Below are 22,257 nucleotides of genomic sequence, written 5' to 3'. Positions count from 1 at the left end.
TTCCATCAAATGGAGAGAAACACGATTGAAGCAGATGCATTTTAATGCCGAATTGATGGCCACTCCACTTGAAATTACTTGCAGCCAAGCCGCAGTTCCTGGTGGCCGCCCAAGACGCCCAAGCCGCTGCCGGCGAGCAGGTGGAGCTGAGCTGCGAGGTCACCGGCCTGCCCCGCCCGCAGATCACGTGGATGCACAACACGCAGGAGGTGGGCCTGGAGGAGCAGGCGCGGGCGGAGATCCTGCCCAGCGGCAGTCTGCTCATCCGCAGCGTGGAGTCCAGCGACATGGGCATCTACCAGTGCATCGCGCGCAACGAGATGGGCGAACTGCATTCCCAGCCCGTGCGCCTCGTAGTTAATGGCGGTAACCACCCACTCGATTCGCCCCTCGACGCCCGCAGCAATCAGGTGTGGGCGGATGCCGGAACACCCACGCACGGAGCAACACCATCGCCATCGTCATCGCCATTGCTATCGCCATCGCCACCGCACTTCACCCACCAGCCGCACGACCAAATTGTGGCCCTTCACGGCTCTGGACACGTGCTGCTCGATTGCGCCGCCTCCGGCTGGCCACAGCCGGACATACAATGGTTCGTCAATGGCCGCCAGCTCTTGCAGTCGACCCCCAGCCTCCAACTGCAGGCCAATGGCAGCCTCATCCTGCTGCAGCCCACCCAGCTCTCTGCCGGCACGTATCGCTGCGAGGCTCGCAATTCTTGGGGCAGCGTCCAGGCCACCGCCCGCATCGAAGTGAAGGGTGAGTAAGTGCCAGAGATGCTCCACGTTGAGTGGGAAACTTGTTTCCAGTCAAGGTCTGTAACTTGTGCGATAAAGGTGTCTATCTATGAATCTATATAATTTTGTGTTTATCGCAAAGGAACAGTAGACTGTTGAACCACCTTATGAATTATGACTTTGCTATAAAGTTTCCTATATGTATATTTACCTAAATGTGCATTCAAGTTCTGGCCAACTCTGGCACAATCCTGGTGCAGCACCCACACATCTGTGACTGCCACACAGTTGCAGTGCAGGAATAAGAGTCACAACTGTCGCGCTTTACTCAATTTGCAGTCGATTTAATTTGTTTTCGTCTGGGAAAAGGGCAAATGGGGAGTGGCATTCGAGACTGACCAGGATCCTGCTGGCCAGGCCAACTCCACTGATATCGGGGCATTGGGACTTTGCAGATGAGTTTGGCTGGCGGGCAAAGGGCCCCACTCCGTTAGAAATATTGCGACAACTTTGACAGCAGGTGGTGCCGGTGATTGGATGCAACTTCATGTAGACAAATCAAATCACAAAAGTTTGTGTTTTTGCACTCGGCAAATTTGGCAATTTGTTTAGGCAAAAAAACGTTGGGTGTTCAGTTTTTTCTGGAAAATATTGTTTCCAGGAAAAGTTATCGGCAGTATTTTCAATAATTAACATTTAATGGTCAAATATTGTGATTTATTAAATAGTACTAAAAAAGAGCAGCTTTAATTTTAGACTTACTATATTCTGCTTGAATTATTATAGGCAGCTGTGGCCGCTTAGGTTTTTTCCAGTGCAGTGACGTTATGCGGTGTGTAAGTAAATGGCTCTGGGTTTGATTGGCGCCCATTAAGCGCTCTCGCTTCGCAGCTCCTTGCCCATTAAATAACCGATGAAGTGCATCCCGGCAGGAGGTTTAACCCGAAACAACTTGGCACTTGAGCTTTTTATGTTTTTCCATTCGTTATTGCCGTTTTTCGAGCTCTGGTACGTGACTGTACTTTATTGCGCAATAGAAGCGGCCAACGGAAACGGGGAGTGAAATTTATAAATATATATATATACGCATATCCTCTGGGGAATGGGGATCACAGACGGCGAAAAGTGCATCCACCGCCTTGGCTGCAGCACAATGGCTCATTATAATTTGTGGTTGTCGGCACAAAATGAAGTGCGAAATTTATGCATTATTTTGCTGAATTAAGTGCAAAAATTATAAACTATTATGTGCGTTATGGCGAGGGCACGCACAAATGGCGCGCTGTGGCTTTAAAAATGTGGAGTGCGGCTTAGGGGATCAAGGGGTATCGCGGGGTACACGGGGTATTCGGGGCGGATGAACTGTTTAAGCAGTCAGGCATGGCGCCTGGTCAGCATAATTAACCCGCCAAACGCATAAACAGACACACGGGCAAACACTCGAACAAACACCAACACAAACCCTCGTACACAAGTAAATATGGCTGAAAAGTATGCAGCAGGAATTTCATATTTCATATTATGCATACGCCCCATGGGCATCGACCAACGCACAGCGGTGTTAGCCACGGCAACACGTGTAGATTGGTTGCAATAAGATATATATAAAATGCAGGTTCTAAGCAATGTGTATTATAAATATACTTTGCTGTTGTACATATTACTTTTACTTAAAAAATGCATATATTTAGCTGGCATATCAGATTTTAAACATGAATTCCCACTGCGCAGCGCTTAAAGCGGGTCAAAAGGTGGGGGATTTGGGGGGGTTGGGCATTCGGTGTTGGTGGTGCTGCGGCAACAAAAGACTCATAGAAACCGAACCGAAAAGCCAGGCCTCGCTTTAGTCGCTTGTTGCTGCCATTTGGAGCAGTAAAATTGCTCGAAAATCACTCATTCGCCCCGTTGCACCGCTTGCCACTCTTGCAGAACTGCCCGAAATTTTAACAGCACCGCAAAGCCAAACAATCAAACTTGGCAAGGCCTTTGTGCTGGAGTGTGATGCCGATGGCAACCCGCTGCCCACCATCGACTGGCAGTTCAATGGCGTTCCACTGCCCGGAACTACGCCCGACTTGCAACTGGAGAACGAGAACACCGAGCTGCTGGTGGGCGCCGCCCGGCAGGAGCATGCCGGTAAGTAGGAGAAGTGATTGCCAAAAACGGTTTACATTGCATTTTCATTCGATACCCTGGACATAATCCCGTGAATCCTGCCCCCCACCTCCTTCGCTCCTTTGCAGGTGTCTATCGCTGCACGGCGCGCAACGAAAACGGAGAGACGAGCGTGGAGGCCACCATTGATGTGGAACGGTCGCAGTCGCCACCGCAACTCGCCATCGAGCCGAGCAATTTGGTGGCCATTACGGGCACCACCATCGAGCTGCCCTGCCAGGCCGACCAGCCGGAGGACGGACTGCAGGTAAACTCATTTACCGGGATTGGCCACGGAATCGGAAACTTTTTATTTACCCGCCACTTGTTGACGTTCCCTTTTGGCCTCATTTTCCGCTTGGCCACCGGGAAAAATCTACCCAAAAATGGCAATCATTTTGGTTTTAAAGTTTGATTTTGAAGAAAGTAGATATATTAATATATGTAGATTACTTCTTACATTATTTAAACACCCGCCTTGCGTTTTCCTAACAAACTGACATATTTTTAATGGAAATTGTAATATAAAATATATTTAAATTTTTTTCCACTGCAACTCCTCAGATTACGTGGCGCCACGATGGGCGACTCATTGATCCGAATGTGCAGCTGACGGAGAAATATCAAATAAGCGGCGCCGGCAGTCTGTTCGTCAAGAATGTGACCATCCCGGATGGCGGACGCTACGAGTGTCAGCTGAAGAACCAGTTTGGTCGCATTTCCGCCTCCGCACTGGTTACCATCAGGTGAGCCAACGGGGAGGATTCTGAATCAAAATCAAATAGCTCAACTTTGGGCGCCGACCGCAACTTTAATTGCGCTGTTGGCGTCGTGAGGAGGGTGGATTGCATAAAACTCCATTAAAATCAAAGGGAAAACTTTTGCTCAAAGGCGAACGAACTGTGGGTAGCTGGCAAGAAAAGGCCTCTGCCAACAGAGGATGCACTTAAAATGCGTTTAAGTGCGCGGTAAAGTTGCTTAATTAATTGAAAAACAGTTGAGCTGCAGAAAAACTGAACATTAACTTAACGACGCTGCGATGCCGGAAAGCAGTTGTCGTATATCTTGACATTTTCATGTAAAGACCTCGCTAAAGTCACTTTAAAAACCCCGGGGGTAGCGCACCTCATTATGAGTTTCAAATTGTGTTTAGTGAAATCAAAATGCTGTACAATTATTGCCAGCAGACTTGAACTTTGCACGCCTGAAATGATTTTCAAGTCCTTGAGTCCTGGAGTTCCACTGAACTAAATTGCTTGGAAACCACTGCGGTAAACTATGAAAAGAACGTTAAACCATAAAATAAAGCTGCTGGCTAAACTACAGCACAGTGGCCAGAAAACGAGGGAAAATTCTGGGAAAATCTAGGGGATAAACATCAAACTCCGACTGGCTGTTATCAAAGGCAGTTAGCAGCTGGGCAAACTTGCTAATCCTCTCCAGTTGCCTAGGCACTGGGAGCCACTGTGTTGTCAGCTAAACTGCAAATAAAATATGCGCCGAGGCTCCTGCAACTGCTACATGAACATCAAAAGGCGGCGGAGGAAAGCACAAAAGTTGTCGCCAGTTACTAGCTACCAGTTACCAGCTACCAGTTTTCAGTTACCAGCTTTCTGTTGCCAGTTGCCAAACTGGAAAACGTGCTAAGCCCGGAAAAGCTACGTGCCACACTCACACTTACATGCCCTCGGACTCGGTGGGGGAAACTGGCAAAAGACACAGGCAGTGAAAATGCCTCACTGAGGCAACCGCACAAGTTATCCAAATTGCCCAAATTGAAATTGAGTTGACAAGTTGCTGGCTGCGACAAGAAAAAGAAGGGCTACACACTAAATAAAATGTATGCTTCCTTCGATGGGAAATTAAAAGCGGAACTATAACTATTAGCTCAGAATATTACTTTCTTAACGATGTTCTAAAGCTGAATTTAGAGTACATTGCAAACCAAGACAAATAGGTTTCCTTCGAACAATTCGAATGATCTAAATATCTATAAATCGAACAATTTATCTGCACCTGAAACTCAACTACTTATTCCCGTAATTACCTATGAATTTTGGTTATTTTTCTAGAGGTGCAGAGAGACTAGAACTAGAGCCCATCTTGTACCTCAACTTTAACACTCCACTTGCGGCCTTAGAAGTTTTCAAATTGTTTGTACCGAAAAGAAGCGACACGACGTGAATTTATTGAGCAAATGGTCCCTGCATCCATCCGCCACAAGCCGTAAATCAATTTGAGGCGACAAAAACGGAGCCGTGGATGCGGACTTGGCCATTAACCACCGACTGGCGAACTGTGGAGCTGGCGAACTGGAGACCAATGATGGGCCACAAAAGAACCGCCGGAGCGGCTTACTTTCTGCTTACACAGCCATTTTCCTGATGCATAATGCAGCAGAAAAGCGGGTGGATTTCCATGTGTGGCACCCACGGAGCATTTAGTGCCACGGATGGGGGCACGGAAGCTGAATCGGCTTACAGTTCTGTGCCGGCAGCATTAGAAACTTTACTCATTACGCCGGGTTTTCCCAGTTTCCCCGTTTTCCAGTCGCCTAGACCGCAGCAAAGCAGCAGAGCAGCGGGGGCGGCAAATTATAAAGAAAAAATCCAGAAAATGGGTGCGAGAAAGCCGGGCGCCAAAAGTGAAAAACTATGTTGGAAGAATGCAGGAGTCGCAGGGGCAGCCATCCTGCCCCTTAAAGAGTGTGAGTGAAAACCGCTGAAAGACCCCGACGAAACCAGTGCAACAAAAATGGCAAAAATAACAAAAAATACCAAAACACCCAGAAATCCGCCTAAGTTGTGGGTAATGCTGGGCGTAAAACAAAAGCTTATCCTGTTACGGCCACTTTTGTTGCTGCCGCCCGGCTCCTGTGATCCTGCTGCTGGCAAAAAGGCTAACCACGGAAATACATTGCCGTGCGCCACAGCATGTGGCAAGTGAGGAGTGAGTGAGACGCCAGCCGGGAGGGGCACCACAGAGAAACTTTACACCAAACGGGTCACTCGCAAGTGGTGACTGCAGGATACCCTTACTAAGGAAAAAGGATTTATAATAAATTCATTTCAAAAAGCAAAACTATAGTTAATTTTATTAAGATAGAAAGATGTATTTATAAGCAAGGCAATGACTTGAAAATATTAATGTCTTGCCTTTCAAAACCTTAATAACTTATTTATTAAACAGAAAACAATTAAATAGTCTTTTAGGATATACCAATATGAGAAGTTCGTTTTCTGGTAGTTTCCTATTGCTCTTTTTCCTTTTCACTGCACTTTGTGGAAACAATGAATTTGTATTACATTTAATTGAGTAAACTATTACTGCACAGAATAAGAAACCAGTATAATTAATACCTTTTGCCAGAGATAACAACGTTCACAATTCTCTCGAAGTACCTCTACCCTATGAACTTTATCACTATGACTTTCCCACTTTTAAACACATTTTGAGGCACCCCAAAAAGATCCATTATCTGCTGAAATAATTGTCCGAGTGTGGCACAAACTTTCTCCAAAAACTATCAATGTCCAAAATACCGTGGGCAATTGTCAGCTATAGAACAACGGACACCCCATCGAGTCGCCCGGGGAGAAGGACACTGCCAGGAGGGCAGCCACAGAATGGCAGCGTGGAAATATGTAGTTCCTGGCGCCGCAATATCCACTGACTGGAGGCGGAGCACCAGAAGCAGGACCAGGACCAGCAGTGGCAGTGGCAGCTGGCAACTGGCAACCGATAGTGGCAGACGCGGCAGACTCTGGTGCAACAGGGTGTATTATGGTCGTTAAGTTATTACCTACAGCAGCGCCACCGCCAGCGCCACACAATGCCAAAGTTTACACAGTCGAAAGTTTCCTAAAGGAGCATTCCTTGCCAGCAGAATGCCAGGCATGAATTGTTGTTAATGCTACCCCCCACCCACATCTGCTCCTCCAACTGCTCCTCCTTTCGGATTCAAGAAAGGCGAAAAAGCAAGGCGCGGATTTTTCCTATGACTTTTCCTCGCTGCAAACAGAATGCAGCATAATTTGGTGGGGCAGAGACAGGCGCAGAAAACGGGGGAAATGGACTGGCTGGCATTTTTATTAGACAGCGCGGCCATTTGGGCGACTCCTGCCACTGGCATTATGGTAATTAAAATGTGCAAATTCCCTGCGATATCTTGATTGTTTCCGCGCTGTGTGTTCTTTATGTGCGTGTCAACTTTTGCCTCCGGGCATTTAATACAGATTTATAAGAAAATAAGCCGACAACTTGGGTACTAATGCACTGTATACAAACCTTGGGGTCACTAACTACTATGCCTTGGGTCACCAAAGTGCCTTTGATTATTCAAAACCATCAGCTTATGTTAACTAATCTCCCTTTGTTTCGTTTCCACACTAGAAACAACGTGGATTTGGCTCCAGGGGATCGGTATGTGCGCATCGCCTTCGCCGAGGCAGCCAAGGAGATTGACCTGGCCATCAACAACACCCTGGACATGCTCTTCTCCAACCGATCCGACAAGGCGCCGCCCAACTATGGCGAGCTGCTGCGCGTCTTCCGCTTTCCCACTGGAGAAGCTAGGCAGCTGGCCCGTGCGGCGGAGATCTACGAGCGGACGCTGGTCAATATCCGGAAACACGTCCAGGAGGGCGACAACCTGACCATGAAGAGCGAGGAGTACGAGTTCCGGGATCTGCTGTCACGCGAGCATTTGCATCTGGTGGCGGAGCTGTCGGGCTGCATGGAGCCCCGTGAGATGCCCAACTGCACGGACATGTGCTTCCACTCGCGGTACAGGAGCATCGATGGCACCTGCAACAACCTGCAGCATCCCACCTGGGGAGCGTCACTCACCGCCTTCCGGAGATTGGCGCCACCGATTTACGAGAACGGTTTCAGTATGCCCGTGGGCTGGACCAAGGGCATGTTGTACTCGGGTCATGCCAAGCCCAGTGCCAGATTGGTGTCCACCTCCCTGGTGGCCACCAAGGAGATCACGCCGGATGCCCGCATAACGCACATGGTGATGCAGTGGGGCCAGTTCCTGGATCACGATCTGGATCATGCCATCCCATCCGTGAGCTCGGAGAGCTGGGACGGCATCGATTGCAAGAAGAGCTGCGAGATGGCTCCACCGTGCTATCCCATTGAAGTGCCCCCCAATGATCCGCGCGTCCGAAACCGTCGTTGCATCGATGTGGTGCGTTCCAGCGCCATCTGTGGCTCCGGCATGACCTCCCTCTTCTTCGACAGCGTGCAGCATCGCGAGCAGATCAACCAACTGACCTCCTACATAGACGCATCGCAGATGTATGGCTACAGCACTGCTTTCGCCCAGGAGCTGCGCAATCTCACATCCCAGGACGGACTACTCCGAGTGGGTGTCCACTTTCCGCGGCAGAAGGACATGCTGCCCTTTGCTGCTCCCCAGGATGGCATGGATTGCCGCAGGAATCTCGACGAGAACACCATGAGCTGCTTTGTTTCGGGCGACATCCGGGTGAACGAGCAGGTCGGTCTTCTGGCCATGCACACCGTTTGGATGAGGGAGCACAACAGGATCGCCAGCAAACTGAAGCAAATCAATGCCCATTGGGATGGGGACACCTTGTACCAGGAGGCTCGTAAGATAGTGGGTGCCCAGATGCAGCACATCACCTTCAAGCAGTGGCTGCCCCTCATCATTGGCGCAAGTGGCATGGAGATGATGGGCGAGTACTCGGGCTACAATCCCCAAGTGAATCCCAGCATAGCCAACGAATTCGCCACGGCTGCCCTGCGATTTGGCCACACCATCATAAACCCAATTCTCCACCGCTTGAACGAGACCTTCCAGCCGATACCCCAGGGCCATCTGCTCCTCCACAAGGCCTTCTTTGCTCCCTGGCGCCTGGCCTACGAGGGTGGAGTCGATCCCCTGATGCGCGGCTTCCTGGCCGTGCCCGCCAAGCTAAAGACCCCAGATCAGAACCTCAACACTGAGCTCACAGAGAAACTGTTCCAGACGGCCCATGCTGTAGCACTGGATCTGGCTGCCATCAACATTCAGCGGGGCAGGGATCACGGCATGCCCGGCTATAATGTCTACAGGAAGCTATGCAACCTCACAGTGGCCCAGGACTTTGAGGATCTAGCCGGCGAGATCAGTAATGCCGAGATACGCCAGAAGATGAAGGAACTGTATGGACATCCGGATAACGTGGATGTTTGGTTGGGCGGCATCCTCGAGGATCAGGTGGAGGGCGGCAAGGTGGGTCCCCTATTCCAGTGCTTGCTAGTTGAACAGTTCCGCAGACTCCGGGATGGCGATCGCCTGTACTACGAGAATCCCGGTGTCTTCTCGCCCGAGCAACTCACCCAAATCAAGCAGGCCAACTTCGGTCGAGTGCTGTGCGATGTGGGTGACAACTTCGACCAGGTCACCGAGAACGTGTTCATTTTGGCCAAGCACCAGGGTGGCTACAAGAAGTGCGAGGATATAGCCGGCATTAATCTCTACCTGTGGCAGGAGTGCGGCAGGTGCAACAGTCCACCGGCCATCTTCGATTCGTACATACCGCAAACGTACACCAAGCGGAGCAACAGGCAGAAGAGAGATCTCGGCAAGGTGGACGAGCAGGTGGCCACCGCCGAGAGCTATGACAGTCCGCTGGAATCCCTCTACGACGTGAACGAAGAAAGGGTCAGTGGTCTGGAGGAGCTGATTGGCAGCTTCCAGAAGGAACTGAAAAAGCTGCACAAGAAGCTGCGCAAGCTGGAGGACTCCTGCAATTCCGCCGACTCCGAGCCGGTGGCTCAGGTGGTGCAGCTGGCGGCGGCACCGCCCCAGGTGGTTTCCAAGCCCAAGCGGAGCCACTGCGTCGACGACAAGGGCACCACCCGGCTGAACAACGAGGTCTGGTCCCCGGATGTCTGCACCAAGTGCAACTGCTTCCACGGCCAAGTGAACTGCCTGCGGGAGCGGTGCGGCGAGGTCAGCTGTCCGCCGGGAGTGGACCCACTGACGCCTCCGGAGGCCTGCTGCCCACACTGCCCGATGGTGAAGTGAAGAGCCATCAATTGAATTACGCATATCGACGTTTATCCGTAGTAGCCACACTCACTCTAATCAAAACCAAAATGGAAACACACCGGCAATTGCGCAATGAGCATGTTTAATTGACAATTAACTAACAATGTACTGCTACACGTGTAATAAAATAAAGCACATTAATAACCCATAGTCATTTATTTGTACAAATTATTCAACTTACTTGCGGAGTTCCGAAAATATCTTTTAAAAAGAATAGCACTTTGTTTATGGAGCTCCCAATATACAAAACAATTTATTCAAATTAGCGCGGGTCTGCCAGTCTAGTCAAATTTGATGTACTTCAGATGTGTGCCCTTGGCTATCACCGTGTCGTCCTTCTTGTGCTTCAGGGTGCAATCGATGAAGGCCAGGTACTTGCCCACCTTGGACAGGTTGGCCTCAATCACCACATCGTCACCCAGTTTGGCGCCGTTCAGAAAGTTAACGCTAAGATCTACGGATACGCCGGGATGACATGGCTTGGACATCAGGGCGTAGGTGGTTATCATGTCCACCAGGGTCATGATATAGCCGCCGTGCATGAACTTGTACAAGTTCACATGATCCTTGTCCACCTTCAGCTCAGCAGTGCAGGCACCATCGCCGCCGTCCACGATCTTGACCTTAAATGGAAGGTGATACAAGAATGAGATAGTGATTCTTGTGAGGAGACTTTATGGGCATCTAACCTTCTGTAGGTGACTTTCAAAGCCCGTTGATTTGGTGATTATCTCGGTGATGTGTTTGGCGAATTCAAGTCCTTTTTTGCGGGTTCCCATATTATCAATTGATGTTGCCTGACAGACGATCCGCTAGCTTCTATATAACTACAAAACAAATTAGTTCGTCCGATCGGAGAGATTAGAAATGTACTAGATTTAGTTTTTTTATATAGTAGATAAGTAGTCGTATCGGGCACTTGTATCTCAAGTCTCAGATAGTAATAGTTTTACAATAGAACAATCCAAGTTTATTGTATGACGTTTGTGAGTTTGGATTGCACTAAAACCTTTTAGAAATAAATCACAGTAGTAGTACAAACGTATTGCTTTGATTTCTTCAATATTTGATTTCTTTATCTTCGAGTGCAGTTTTCCGCTTTTCGATGAAAAGCAAACAACTAGCCGGTATCAAAATGAGGTAAACAGACTATAGCGCAATGTCATGAAATAGTTGGGAATGCGGAACCTACCTAACTACGCCTGTAATGCCCGGAAATTGACATCAATATCTAAAATGTAAATACCCAACGTAACAACTCCGAAGAACACAATCTCAAAACAAACAACAGCTGTTTCTCGATGACGGGTTTCGCCAATCGATATATGGGCATAATCGATATGGAAATCTTACCTTCTTTTAAATGATCCGTTATGATTTCTATGCTTTTGATTTTCTTTAAGTGTTATATTTTCTTTATTTTGCAAATTAAGAACTTATGTAGAACAAAGAGCAAGAACTGTTAAGTAAGCAAGTCTTTAATAGTGGTTCATAAAATTTTATTTGGCTTTCCGACGATTTACAAACAGTTCTAGAAATCCAGCTTTTCCTTGTCGAACTGAATGTACTTGACCTGTCCGCCCTTCGCGATGATCTTTCCGTCGGACTTGCGCCGCAGAATGCAATCCAAATAGGCCATTTTCTTGCCGGCCCGCACAGTATGACAATCAATTTCAATAATTTCGCCAGGTTTCGCTGCTGCAATGTAGCTCACATTCAAGTTGGCCGTAACTCCGGGATGCGAGCCTCAAAATTAAAGTAAAACTAATTAGATCCTAATATTTTGTAATTAATAAACATGTGAAATACCTTTTGACATCAGGGCATACGTGGTACAATTATCAACAATTGTCGCCGTGAGACCGCCATGCAGAGTTCCTTGGCGATTCAAGTGCTCACTGGCCACAGTGAACTCTCCTATGGCGCGACCATCACCACCGCCTGTGATTTTAATCTGCGAATTTAATTTAATTTAATTTAGAGCGGAAAGTCATCTTTTTGAATCTCTGTAGATCCCACGAGAGAGATGAGCACTTCAAAGTCGCACTTATCGATTGTAGCGAGCCGAGTTATGTAATGCCATCACTGATGCCAGTCAGCTGTTTGCATGTGAGACTTCGACGGCGTCTATTTAAATTCGCCTGCACTTTTTGTTTATAATCTCACCATTCTCAAAACCCGGTCAAATCCATTGGACCCGCTGGCGTACTCGGACATCTGCTTCACAAAGTCCTTCGAAAAGAAAGCACTTCAGTTAGCTACTTGACCAGTTACATGGTGTACTAACCATTCCCAGTTTCTTGGCCGCCATTCCGGTGGATTTGGATTCCTGAACTGAGCACGACGAAATGACGAAAGTTACTGAGGGAGAAATTTCACATGGTGTTCAAGATGTGGGGAGACGTAAGTGTGTGTGTGCTATATAGATATACCCACACATCACAGATAGTGATTGCCGATTCTACGCGGTTTGTTGTGCTCGCTCTGTTCGCACTAACAAATTACTTGTAAATAATCCGCTGTCTTCTATGAAATAGTGTGACAACTGCAATATCTTTCACGATTTTTACTATAGAAAAAACTATTGGACTTCATGAATGAAAATGTTTTATTTCGTTCTAGCTAACCTGGAATTTCCCATCCTAGCGAAAGGATTCGTCCGCCAGGACTCGGTACACGACTTTGTAAACAGCGATTCCGACGGCGACTTTATAGCGCTGAGCGGCTCCAAATCGGATGTGGTCACTTTGGAGTTGAACAGCAAGTTCATGGTCGTGGATCCCTGTCCCTATTTGGTGGCCATCCTGGATTCCAACGCTGCGGAGACACGACCCTTGGACGTTTTGGCCAACAAAGTGGATTTGGTGGCCATATACGACAGCTGCGATGTCCTGGAGGCACAGCACCTGGCTTTGGACCCGGCCTACACCGCGGTGTGCTCCGTTGCTGTGCCACCAGCCAGATTAATAACTGTCAAGCGGGCACCCAAGCCGCTGGCTAATGGAAATCTGCTCCTGGGCTCCCTTAACACTTATGGATCCTTGAGCCTAATAAGCAAACCCGCGGAATACAGTCGCTGGAACCCTCTGGAAGGACTGAATATCGCTGAAGCTCTGAGGGACACTCTGTTGCCTGAAGTAAACACCGCCAAGATAAAAGACTTTAAGAGCTATCAGGAATATATTAATCCCGCCTGGATCACTATGTTTGCTTGGTTACCTGATGAGTCAAATACCACCAGCCAGCATGTTTTGGTTCTGGGAACCGCCTCTGGAAGTTTTTGGTTGCTAACACTAAGTGCCGATGCCAATACTCTTTTGAGTCACCAAGAAACGAAAACCTGCCTGGGTCGTATCTGCCATATACAAGCTTTCAAGGACCTTCTACTGGTGGGCGATAGCAACGGACTTATCCACCTGTACCAATTACCAGCAAAGGGAAGCAAAACTCTCGTCTTAGTGAAGACCCTGTGGGAGAAAGCTGATCGCATGGGCCTGCAAATGGCAGTGATTACTGAATGTCCCATGAAGGAGTGCTATTATATAACCTGCTGCAAGGCGGCGCATCTGCTGACCTGGAGCATGCCAAGAACGGGGAGCACAGAGTGCCTGAAAGCACGGATCTATGTCGGCGGAATGAAGATCACCGGTCTCTGCAGCCTGGACATCAGTAGCTATGCTGCAGGTTCCGCCGGAAGCTATCTGCATCGTATACAAATTATCCACGAGAATAATCGGCTCAGCTTGCAAATGCAATCAATAGCCATGGGTGTGCTTCAGGACTTTCAGGTGGTGGGACTGAGCAGCAGCAGGCACAAGAACTTAATGACCCTTTTTCTCTACCGCAACAAAGAGTACATGAGTGAAACTGTGCCTCAAAAGAACCAGTTGCTGATGCAAGTGCTCAAGGTGGGGAATCAGGATCCGCTTGCTCAGCTCATTAGTCACCTGGAATCCAATAACCCCATGAATCACTATACCGATTTATTAGCAGAACTACGTCTACACGTATTCGCCGAGGAGAATTGGCAGAAGTATATGGACTACGGTCCATTAGATTCCTTTCAATTTACGGACTCCGCCACTGAAAGGCAGCTGCAGCAGCTGCAAATCAAATTTCATGTCCTACAATTCGTGATTCGCCTGCAATCGAGCCACCTCCAGCTGACTGTTCACAACCAAAAGTCCCGGGATGAACTGCAGCTGCTCCTTGCGATGCTGAGTATCACACACATAAGACTGAGGCTCCAGTTTATTGGGTCATTAAGTAAGAGGACACCATTCCAGGAGCAGGCAACAAAGTGTATGTTTGAGGAGGCCCACCGACTGATGAATAAAATTAAGGCCGACTTCACGGAAAAGCATGCCCTAGGATCCACAGCAAACGCATTCGTTGAGCAAGTAGGCAATCATATTCAGCTCTGGCATAAGAATCTGGATATTCCTGTGATAGCTAATCCCCAGGAGAAGCAACTTCATCGCTGCAGTGTGTCCCTTGTCGAGGTAAGGATTTACTAAAATAATTGTGAAGAAATGTCTATAGCATCCACACAGATCTCCCCCAGCTTGGAGCGACGCTACTGCAGCCTGTGCGACCGACAGATCCTCTTCGAGTTGGAAAACCTGCGAGAACTCTACGAATCCGGGAGAAATCTAACATGTCCTGTTTGCCATGGAAGCTTTGCAACAGAAATGTTTAATGCATAAACGTTAAATTTATTCTCAACCTTCAATACCAAGTTTTTTGTGTGTCCGCCTCTAAGAGCAAAGCAAGTGGATCCAAAGGGACACCTTACTCGGCTGCCAGATGTCGACACACATGGACAGAAAAGGAAAGAAATGAAATGTCATCGTTAGTACTCGGAAACATAGATAATGGGAGTAGTATCGATAAGTAGAATGTCCTGCTCCACCTGGCGAAGGTCAGACTCCAGTTTGCTCTTGCGCTGCCTCTTGGCGATGCTGTCGATGAGCAGCGACATGGACTGATACTGCTTGGTCATCTCGGTCAGGCTCAGACGCAGTCCCTCCAGGATCTCATTGCGCTCGGCCTGCTCCATCACCCGCATTCCCGGCACTTGCGGCGGACCACTGGATTGGACGGAAGCCCTGGTGAAGCCCTTGATGCCGCGGCACAACTCCAGCAAACGTGCCTGCTCCTTGGCGCACACCGCGTTCATGTCGGCCAACATTCTCTTGGTTTTCTTGAGATAAATAGGAACCTTGCCGAAATCCTTGCGGCAGATAAACTGCGGTACCAATCCGGAATTGAGCAGATCGTGGCGCGCTCCCACGGGTGTGTCTACATAACGAGGTGGCGGAGGACAGGGAATCGTCTTTCCGGCGCACATCCTGTTGCGTTTGATGAAATTGGGCACCATGGTCGGCTTTTTGCCGCCACTACCCGGCGGGGGAAGTGGGGGCATTGGCGGCATCTTGGGACACTTGTGGGTATTCTCCCGCCGCCATTTGATGCCCTGGCTCTTGCGCAAGTAGGCGCACGGTGGGTCAATCGGAGTGTGAGCACAGCCCATGGTGCGATGGGCCGATTTCTTGGCCTCCGTCAGGACGCGGGTTCCATCGGCCTGCAGGATAACCGACAACTTCTTGTCCTCTTCGTTCAAGCGTTCGCGAAGTTTGCGTGCATACTTGGCTGCCCTCTCCACAACAGCTGCGAAATTGCTCAAAGTTAGATGTGAAGAAAGGATTTGTTAGTTAGAGATCCCTACGATTTTTGTAGACAAAAATGGATTCCCTTGGTCCTTGGGCCTTCTCAAAATCGTGCTCGCACCCAACAATGTTCTCATCGTGATGGGTGATATAAACGAGGGACATTGTAATGCAAATATATAAGGTTGAAAGTAGGGAACTCTAAAGCGTGCTATTTTACTGACTATTCGTTTAATAATAACAGTCTGTTTAGTAGAGACTTCTGCGTTGCCAAGTACCTCTGCGTTGACTTTGATTGATTTAACACTATCAAAGGTTGCTATAGATTTTTCATCGTTTCCTGGAGATTTTGAATGTTTTCTAACAATTGGAATTCGATATTTGTTCTGGATCTTTCAGGAACACACAGAAAGTTGGTATTATTGTATGTATATTTTTTAAAGCACAGAATCAAGCTACAGCTTGTGTCGCACACGAGTTACATTAATAAATTGTAATTAATTTGTTACCATATAAAATTCGTGTATATAAATATTTCGCTTGCGTATATAAAATAATTGTTTGCATTGTAAAATTAGCACTAAGATCGTTTGTCATGGTTACATTTTGATTCCGAAGCTTAACAATAAACATGGAAGTGTTGGAAGCACGATTTAAATACGAATACGACATAGATTCAGATTCAGATACGGATTACAGATTACAGATTCAAAGCAGCACACAAAAATGCTGGTGCCGACTTACAAGCTAGATATGTGTTTTAATGGGTTATGAATTTGACGATGTTAACGAATGTAAAAGCCACTCAGAATTTGCACTGTTTTTGGATGTGGTCAGCTCTTCTCTGCTGACCACCAATAGGCACTACGAAAATTTCGGATCAGCACATGGTCCTTTGCTATTGCACGTTGACAAGTAGATGTACTGCAGATTTGATACCATTTAGCTGAACCAGCAGTTTTACTTGTTGCCGCTGCTCTCGCGCTCCTCTCGAATCCTTTTGAATGCCTCCGTCTTGACAAAGTCCACGGATCTATAAACCACGCTGCTGGGCACTGGGGCGCGGGCTCCACCAGCTTCTACGCCAGCCAGTCGCATCCCACTAGCCCCATTTCCTCCTTGTGAGTACAGATTTCCCACACTCATGCTGGATCGATTTAGCAATGGCGGTTTGTTTGTCACATCCAAATCAAAGTACTGAAGCTTGTGCTCAGGCTGCGCCGCCGCTTGCTGCTTGGGAGCGGCCGCTCCCGTCAAGCTCATCATGGCAGCCGCTGCCGATGCGGTGCGCTGATGTTGTACGGACATGCTGCCGGGACTGCTTGGATGCTGTCGATGCTGTTGGCGAGGCAGGGTGCGGGTCTCGTGGAAGAAGGCGTTGGCTGCCGGGGAGTGGACATCCGTTTCATGCGGCAGCACCATTGAAAGAGGTGCTCCGGAGGAACGTCGTGTAGCCGGCGACATGGTGACCGGATTCCCCAACTGAAAATAAGACATTTGTGAAATGATTTCGTGTATGTAAAACTCACTTTCTTACTCACCTTATAGGCATTCGGTTTGCACTTTCTGTCCACGCTGGGCGGTCCAATCGGCTGCTGCAGTTGGGCTGCACCCAATTTATTAGTTAAATGCTCCACGCCCACCGGGGGCTTTGCGGGAAATTCCTCCGGCGGTTTGTCCTCTACAACTGGCAATCCTCCCGCCACCTTTGGCTTAAGTTTGCGGTTAACTGGCGGGCAATCCGCCTGCTCCATGAAGTCGTATCGAAAAACATTGCCCTCCATCTTTGTGGGTGCAGCATTTGTGTAGCAGTGTCGTGGCAACGTTCGCGCACTAGTGGGCGATGAGACAGCTGGCTGTGCCCCGCCAATCAGGCCGGGATTCGCTGCCGCTGAAATGGCGGCCACTGCACCTAAATCGGCCGCCATGAGATTTGGCGTCGATGCAGCAATGGGGTTGGAATTGTGAGGGCTGGTGACTGGTCGCTCGCCCAGCAGCTGGTTGACGTTGTAGTATGGCTGCTGATGAGACCTTGGAATGTCGTAGCTTTCCTCGATGAAAGCGGAGTGGGCGTTGCGGCGGGCCACAATGGCCGGTGAAGTATTTTCCGTATCCGACAGCTGCGGCAGATCGCGAGGAATTCTGCGAGTGCAAAAATGGAAATTGAAATGTGTTTAAAATTCACTTGACAGTGCTGTAACTCACTTTTCATTCTCCTTAAAGTCCAATATGAGATTATTTTTGTTCTTCAGCACCTTGGCCAGCTTATCCAGCGTTCCTTGGTCACCAGCCTCTGCCAGAGACGCTGCTCCCGCCAGCTTGGAATTCTTTTCAGCTGGTGGCCCGATCGCTCCACCTTCTTCGGGCATCTTGGAGAAACGCTGCGAGTAGGTCAATACGAATGATTCGTTCTCAATGGAACTATCCGAAGGTCGGGTGCTGCGATCTGTAATAAATCTTCGTTACTGCGAATTCGCTTTGATATTTGACATTCGAGTACTTACCGACATTCTCGCGCAGGGGCAAAGGATGTGCCCACTCATCGTCATCGGTGAAAACGCTTTCCGAATCGGAGTCGGAGCGCTGTTTACTAGCATTGTTATTGGCCAATTGTTGCTGAAAGGTAAACAAGATAAATATTAATTACAACTGCATGACGTACATCGTAATCTATCAACTTACCAGACTCAAATTGGTAATCTTCGGTGAGTAGGACTGATCGTTGGTCAGATTCAGACCAATGTTGTTATGACTGCGCGGCGTGTCGTAGAACTTGGGGTCCAAGTTGTTCAACGGCGTGGTTGGGTTGTTTGGTATGGCCACATCTGCACCGGGTGTTCCACTGCCGGGCAGGAATCTCGGGCTGCCCGAGAAGCACTCGCTGATGGGTATGTATGGTCCGGAGGCGGTGCTCAAAGCGGGTGAAGCCTGCACGCTGCTGTGTTGCTGGGCAGCTGCCTCCGCCAGCGTTTGCTGGGTGAGCACCAGGTGCTCCGGCAACTTTCGCACCACTCCGTTGGCGCTGACGGCCAAGCGAGCAGCTTGTTGCTGCTGCTGCAGTTGCTCGGCGGCTGCAGCTGCCGCCTGAGCTTGGATCAGAGCACTGTGATTTAGATAGAGAGCCGTTGCCGGCGATGGAGGCGGTTGCTGTTGGGCAGCAGAGAGCAGTTCCTGCTGGTCGAAATTGGCATCGCAGAGCATCGTCTCGCGATTGCTGTACTCCGTGTTGACATACACCGAGTCTGAGTTATTGTTGCCGACATTCGAGGGCATCGGTTGCTGTTCAATGACCGCCGGGCGTCGCAGTTGGGCAGATCCTCCAGCATTTGGGAGCGAGGCTTGGGGCGCTGTTGTTCCGGCTGAGGAGTGCAACGATGTGGTGGTCGTATTCTGAGTGGAGTTGCTCAGACCGCCACTGGAGCTTGTGTGCTGGGTGCGGTTTTCGTCTGGGTGTTACAAAGAAGGAAATACTTGGAAAGGGGTTTTTTGGACTTGGGCGTGTGTACACTCACCTGCACCCACAGCTCCCAGTGGCAACTCATTCGACTGCTTGGTGTCGTGTAGGTGACACACCTGGCAGATGCAGTTCACCCAGTCGCGCATATCCGCCTCCGTTTCGGCAGCCAGGTAATAGGTGCGCTTGGGCGTCTTGATATCGAACATGTACTGAAACTTCTGCTTGCGATTCTCCAGCCGCAGGCCGCAGTCCACCTGCTCGCACTGATCCAAATCGATAACGCCCTTCAGCTTGCGGCAGTTGTGGTCGGTGTAGTATTCGAGGCAGAACTGCTCCGGTATCTCGCCCTGCTTCAGCGTGAAATAGCGACGCCTCCAGCGCTACAAAGATAATTTGGAAACAGGGCGTTAAGAGTTGCAACGAGGCGCATAGTTGTAAGAGTAATAGTGATTTCTTCTATGTCTTTACACAGCCAAGATTCCTTCATAACGATCAATAGGTCGTGGAACTACAAATATCATTTATCGTATGTGTCGTTGTTTTAATAGCAAAACAAACTAAAAAAGGTTAAGATGTGAGTCCCCTAAATGGGATTAAAATGTGTTGCTGTTTTTGATAAGAGTCTTTATATAGTAAACAAGATGGCTGAGAATATTAAACAAATTACACTTCTATAAATTGTACTAAGATGTCTGAATAGTGATGACTAACTTAATCTTAGTCATCAGGGCAAAGATGCTTACACTATCAGGTACGCGACAATAGTTTGATATACTAATGAAGGATCTGAATTGCAATCTGAATCATTAACACATTTCCCAGAATCTGAGAGATGCCAATGCCTTCATTTAATCTGCAACTAACTCTAATTATACGATATCTTGCAATACTTTTTTATAGCCGTACATAAATGTACTTCACGAGTGCGCCGTATTTGTGTTCGGAATTAAGATACCCTTGCTGAGCGATGGACTGTGGATGGTGATATGATGAGGGTAGGGTTCGTCCGGCTGATCAGCTCAACGGCTGACTGCACTATCACCAATAACATAAACTGCTGCTGGTGATGATGAGTAAGCGGGTGGGTGATGAAGCCCAAGTCAACAGAGACTGCAGCGGCGCTGCTTTTCCGCGAATCATGTTTTGCATTGACATTTTCTTGGGTAAACAGCACACACACACAGAACAACACCCCACGCCCATGTTACCGTTAAGCGGTTGAGAAATTAACAGCTGAGAGGTTCGGAAACCCGCTGAAAACTAAAAACTCCAACTGATAATGGATGGATTTTTTCGGACTGTATATTATCACGCTTAATTGAATTATAAACAATAAACATAATGCCGCACACAGGCCAGAAATTGGCACCCCGAGGCGCTGGAAATACGCAGCTTATTTTCTCGAGGCATCATCAAAGTTTGTTTATACAATGGCGCTCAAGATATTAGAAACGCATATGTATGCATGTGTGTGCGGACAAAGGTTCTATTTTTACAAAATTTCCAAATAGTTTGTTTACTTTCCACGAGGGGATTTTTGAAATCAGAAGGCTGCCATAAACCTTTATTATATTTTTAGACGCAGCTTCAAATCAAAAGGTTGCTTATTTTGATAATTGTCTTTATAATCTTAGGAAATTTCCAAAGAAGTCCAACTGAATACTACTATTTTGACCGCTATTGCATGGCTAAGCATAAGCAAACAAATTGAGTACAGTGAAACCATAAAGTGGGTTTGCTGTAACTGAAAATTCAGTGCTGCAGACCTTTTGATCAACGGTTTGGGTGTTCTTGGAACTGTCGTATCCACTATAAGTGGTTTCAAATGAACGCTCTAGAGATGGGCGCGTTGCAAGGTGTCGTGCCACGAACGCTAAAGGGATATAAATGTTCCAAACTTAGCATAATACCTTTTTTATTAATTCAATATCTAAAAGATCTGGAATGGTTTTCTAATTTTAAATTTAAAGAGTCATAAATTATGACCGACCGTAAGTAAAACTTATAAAACGGACACTACACTAGCGCATCACTAGCAAAAACAATAACAACAACAAGGAGCTGGAAAGACAAGTGCGTCATTGTATTTGTGGCCGCCGTCGTTAGTTTATGTTGCTTTTGTACATTGTTTTTGTGCGTGATCCGCCGTGGCTTATCGGCCGTGCACATAAACAACGAAAAAACAAGCACATATGCGCATAAAAAACATGCATGCACGAAATACGGGGAAAGTAAATTTGATTAAAGGCAACAGTTGGCGGAAATTTAATACACGAGCGGCTCCCTAAAGTAAACACTAAACGGAAAATTAATTAAGCGTAAATTTAGACCATGGCAAAAGAAAAAAAAAAAACAACACGTTCCCACGCCAAAAGCAAACATAAACAGAAAGAGAGTGGGCGGCGGAAGGGGAGGTGCGGAGAGAGAGCGAGAGAGAGGGAAAAACGCAGAGGAAGCCATCGTAAATTCATTCACATATTCGCAATTACTGCTGCGGTTTGCAGCTTGTTTGCATTCCAATCAACTGGAATACTGGAACCGTAATCCCTCGGCTTAATAATGAATTAAATTATACCACAAACAACAACGCCAAACAAGCGCACACACACACACATTAAGGCAGGCACCAATACAGGCTTGGCGTAATTGTAAAAAAAATGCCACTTCCATTATCCATCGTTTTTTTTAATCTTTTTCGTGAGTCAATCGATGGACAAAGATTGCGGTATTTCTCTTCCGGCCTTAAGTTTACCGTTAGCCAATTGCGGTTCTCTTTTCTTTGCGCATTTCACTAATCACTTGGCATTTCTGATTCGATTGGATTGGAATTTTCATTTTGATTTTGATTTTGAGCTGGGGTTTCCAGGAAAATTCCTTCGCACTTGCTTTCACGCACACACACATACACAGGTTTTCGAAAGCCAAAGGTTTTCCATTTTCGGAAACTTACTGCTCGCCAAATGCGTTTGGTGGGCGGCGACTTTATTAGCCAGCCTTCGTAGAAAGTGCGATCCATTATTTTGCAGCGCTCGACGCAAATTACTTCGATTTATTTCACTCCACTCCGCGCACACCAACTAGAGGTGGGCCACACGCCAACGATAGTATCGAGTATTCAGGTCTGGCTAGGCAATATCGATTAAGTATTCGATTGGCATACAGTTGCATGCT

General features: G+C 47.8%; 6 protein-coding genes across 6 annotated transcripts in view; 2 read left to right on the top strand and 4 right to left on the bottom strand.

Annotated features, from left to right (window-relative positions):
• The window catches only part of LOC122618330 (peroxidasin), a 29,891-nt gene extending 19,783 nt beyond the window's left edge, over positions 1–10,108 (top strand). Inside the window, exons 6-10 of the mRNA XM_043794709.1 lie at positions 85–762; positions 2,670–2,876; positions 2,984–3,162; positions 3,459–3,640; positions 7,287–10,108. Of these exons, the coding sequence (XP_043650644.1) occupies positions 85–762; positions 2,670–2,876; positions 2,984–3,162; positions 3,459–3,640; positions 7,287–9,936 (3,896 nt within the window). The 3' untranslated portion in view covers positions 9,937–10,108. The remainder of the gene's footprint in view (positions 1–84; positions 763–2,669; positions 2,877–2,983; positions 3,163–3,458; positions 3,641–7,286) is intronic.
• Positions 10,098–11,275, bottom strand: LOC122618336 (acyl-coenzyme A thioesterase 13). The gene is made up of 3 exons (XM_043794714.1): positions 11,153–11,275; positions 10,650–10,787; positions 10,098–10,583 (listed from the first exon to the last, which is right to left on the bottom strand). Exons 2-3 carry the CDS (start codon positions 10,737–10,739, stop codon positions 10,242–10,244), a joined length of 432 nt encoding a protein of 143 aa, XP_043650649.1. The 5' UTR covers positions 10,740–10,787; positions 11,153–11,275; the 3' UTR covers positions 10,098–10,241.
• A 147-nt stretch (positions 11,276–11,422) lies between these two features.
• Positions 11,423–12,334, bottom strand: LOC122618335 (acyl-coenzyme A thioesterase 13). The gene is made up of 4 exons (XM_043794713.1): positions 12,248–12,334; positions 12,127–12,192; positions 11,770–11,914; positions 11,423–11,706 (listed from the first exon to the last, which is right to left on the bottom strand). The coding sequence occupies exons 1-4, from the start codon at positions 12,269–12,271 to the stop codon at positions 11,492–11,494; spliced, it is 450 nt and encodes a 149-aa protein (XP_043650648.1). The 5' UTR covers positions 12,272–12,334; the 3' UTR covers positions 11,423–11,491.
• Positions 12,225–14,809, top strand: LOC122618332. Its single transcript, XM_043794711.1, has 3 exons — positions 12,225–12,363; positions 12,583–14,462; positions 14,514–14,809. Exons 1-3 carry the CDS (start codon positions 12,309–12,311, stop codon positions 14,664–14,666), a joined length of 2,088 nt encoding a protein of 695 aa, XP_043650646.1. The 5' UTR covers positions 12,225–12,308; the 3' UTR covers positions 14,667–14,809.
• On the bottom strand, positions 14,655–15,932 carry LOC122618333 (enkurin). The gene is made up of 2 exons (XM_043794712.1): positions 15,689–15,932; positions 14,655–15,630 (listed from the first exon to the last, which is right to left on the bottom strand). Exons 1-2 carry the CDS (start codon positions 15,792–15,794, stop codon positions 14,813–14,815), a joined length of 924 nt encoding a protein of 307 aa, XP_043650647.1. The 5' UTR covers positions 15,795–15,932; the 3' UTR covers positions 14,655–14,812.
• Positions 15,933–16,072: 140 nt separating this feature from the next.
• On the bottom strand, positions 16,073–22,174 carry LOC122618331 (protein daughter of sevenless). The gene is made up of 7 exons (XM_043794710.1): positions 22,037–22,174; positions 19,142–19,466; positions 18,312–19,075; positions 18,134–18,245; positions 17,835–18,075; positions 17,171–17,771; positions 16,073–17,111 (listed from the first exon to the last, which is right to left on the bottom strand). Exons 1-7 carry the CDS (start codon positions 22,100–22,102, stop codon positions 16,590–16,592), a joined length of 2,631 nt encoding a protein of 876 aa, XP_043650645.1. The 5' UTR covers positions 22,103–22,174; the 3' UTR covers positions 16,073–16,589.
• Positions 22,175–22,257: the final 83 nt, after the last annotated feature.

The sequence above is a fragment of the Drosophila teissieri genome, chromosome 3L, assembly GCF_016746235.2.
Source record: "Drosophila teissieri strain GT53w chromosome 3L, Prin_Dtei_1.1, whole genome shotgun sequence".
NCBI classification, from domain to species: Eukaryota; Metazoa; Arthropoda; class Insecta; order Diptera; family Drosophilidae; genus Drosophila; species Drosophila teissieri.
Note: the sequence above shows the minus strand (reverse complement) of the source record. Positions and strands in the feature narration are given on the sequence as shown.

What these genes read in the sequence shown, in the direction of transcription:
- LOC122618335 (XM_043794713.1), bottom strand. Translation starts at nt 12,271, where the DNA reads ATGGCGGCCAAGAAACTGGGAATG. An exon ending in CGGCCAAGAAACTGGGAATG is followed by an intron (nt 12,193 to 12,247) that starts GTTAGTACACCA and finishes TTCTTTTCGAAG; the next exon opens with GACTTTGTGAAGCAGATGTC. An exon ending in TTGACCGGGTTTTGAGAATG is followed by an intron (nt 11,915 to 12,126) that starts GTGAGATTATAA and finishes TTAAATTCGCAG; the next exon opens with ATTAAAATCACAGGCGGTGG.
- LOC122618331 (XM_043794710.1), bottom strand. Translation starts at nt 22,102, where the DNA reads ATGGATCGCACTTTCTACGAAGGCTGGCTAATAAAGTCGCCGCCCACC. An exon ending in CCAAACGCATTTGGCGAGCA is followed by an intron (nt 19,467 to 22,036) that starts GTAAGTTTCCGA and finishes TTATCTTTGTAG; the next exon opens with CGCTGGAGGCGTCGCTATTT. An exon ending in ACTGGGAGCTGTGGGTGCAG is followed by an intron (nt 19,076 to 19,141) that starts GTGAGTGTACAC and finishes TGTAACACCCAG; the next exon opens with ACGAAAACCGCACCCAGCAC.
- LOC122618336 (XM_043794714.1), bottom strand. Translation starts at nt 10,739, where the DNA reads ATGGGAACCCGCAAAAAAGGACTTGAATTCGCCAAACACATCACCGAG. An exon ending in TTGAAAGTCACCTACAGAAG is followed by an intron (nt 10,584 to 10,649) that starts GTTAGATGCCCA and finishes CTTCCATTTAAG; the next exon opens with GTCAAGATCGTGGACGGCGG.
- LOC122618332 (XM_043794711.1), top strand. Translation starts at nt 12,309, where the DNA reads ATGACGAAAGTTACTGAGGGAGAAATTTCACATGGTGTTCAAGATGTG. An exon ending in TGTTCAAGATGTGGGGAGAC is followed by an intron (nt 12,364 to 12,582) that starts GTAAGTGTGTGT and finishes ATTTCGTTCTAG; the next exon opens with CTAACCTGGAATTTCCCATC. An exon ending in GCAGTGTGTCCCTTGTCGAG is followed by an intron (nt 14,463 to 14,513) that starts GTAAGGATTTAC and finishes GCATCCACACAG; the next exon opens with ATCTCCCCCAGCTTGGAGCG.
- LOC122618333 (XM_043794712.1), bottom strand. Translation starts at nt 15,794, where the DNA reads ATGTCCCTCGTTTATATCACCCATCACGATGAGAACATTGTTGGGTGC. An exon ending in CATTTTTGTCTACAAAAATC is followed by an intron (nt 15,631 to 15,688) that starts GTAGGGATCTCT and finishes GCAATTTCGCAG; the next exon opens with CTGTTGTGGAGAGGGCAGCC.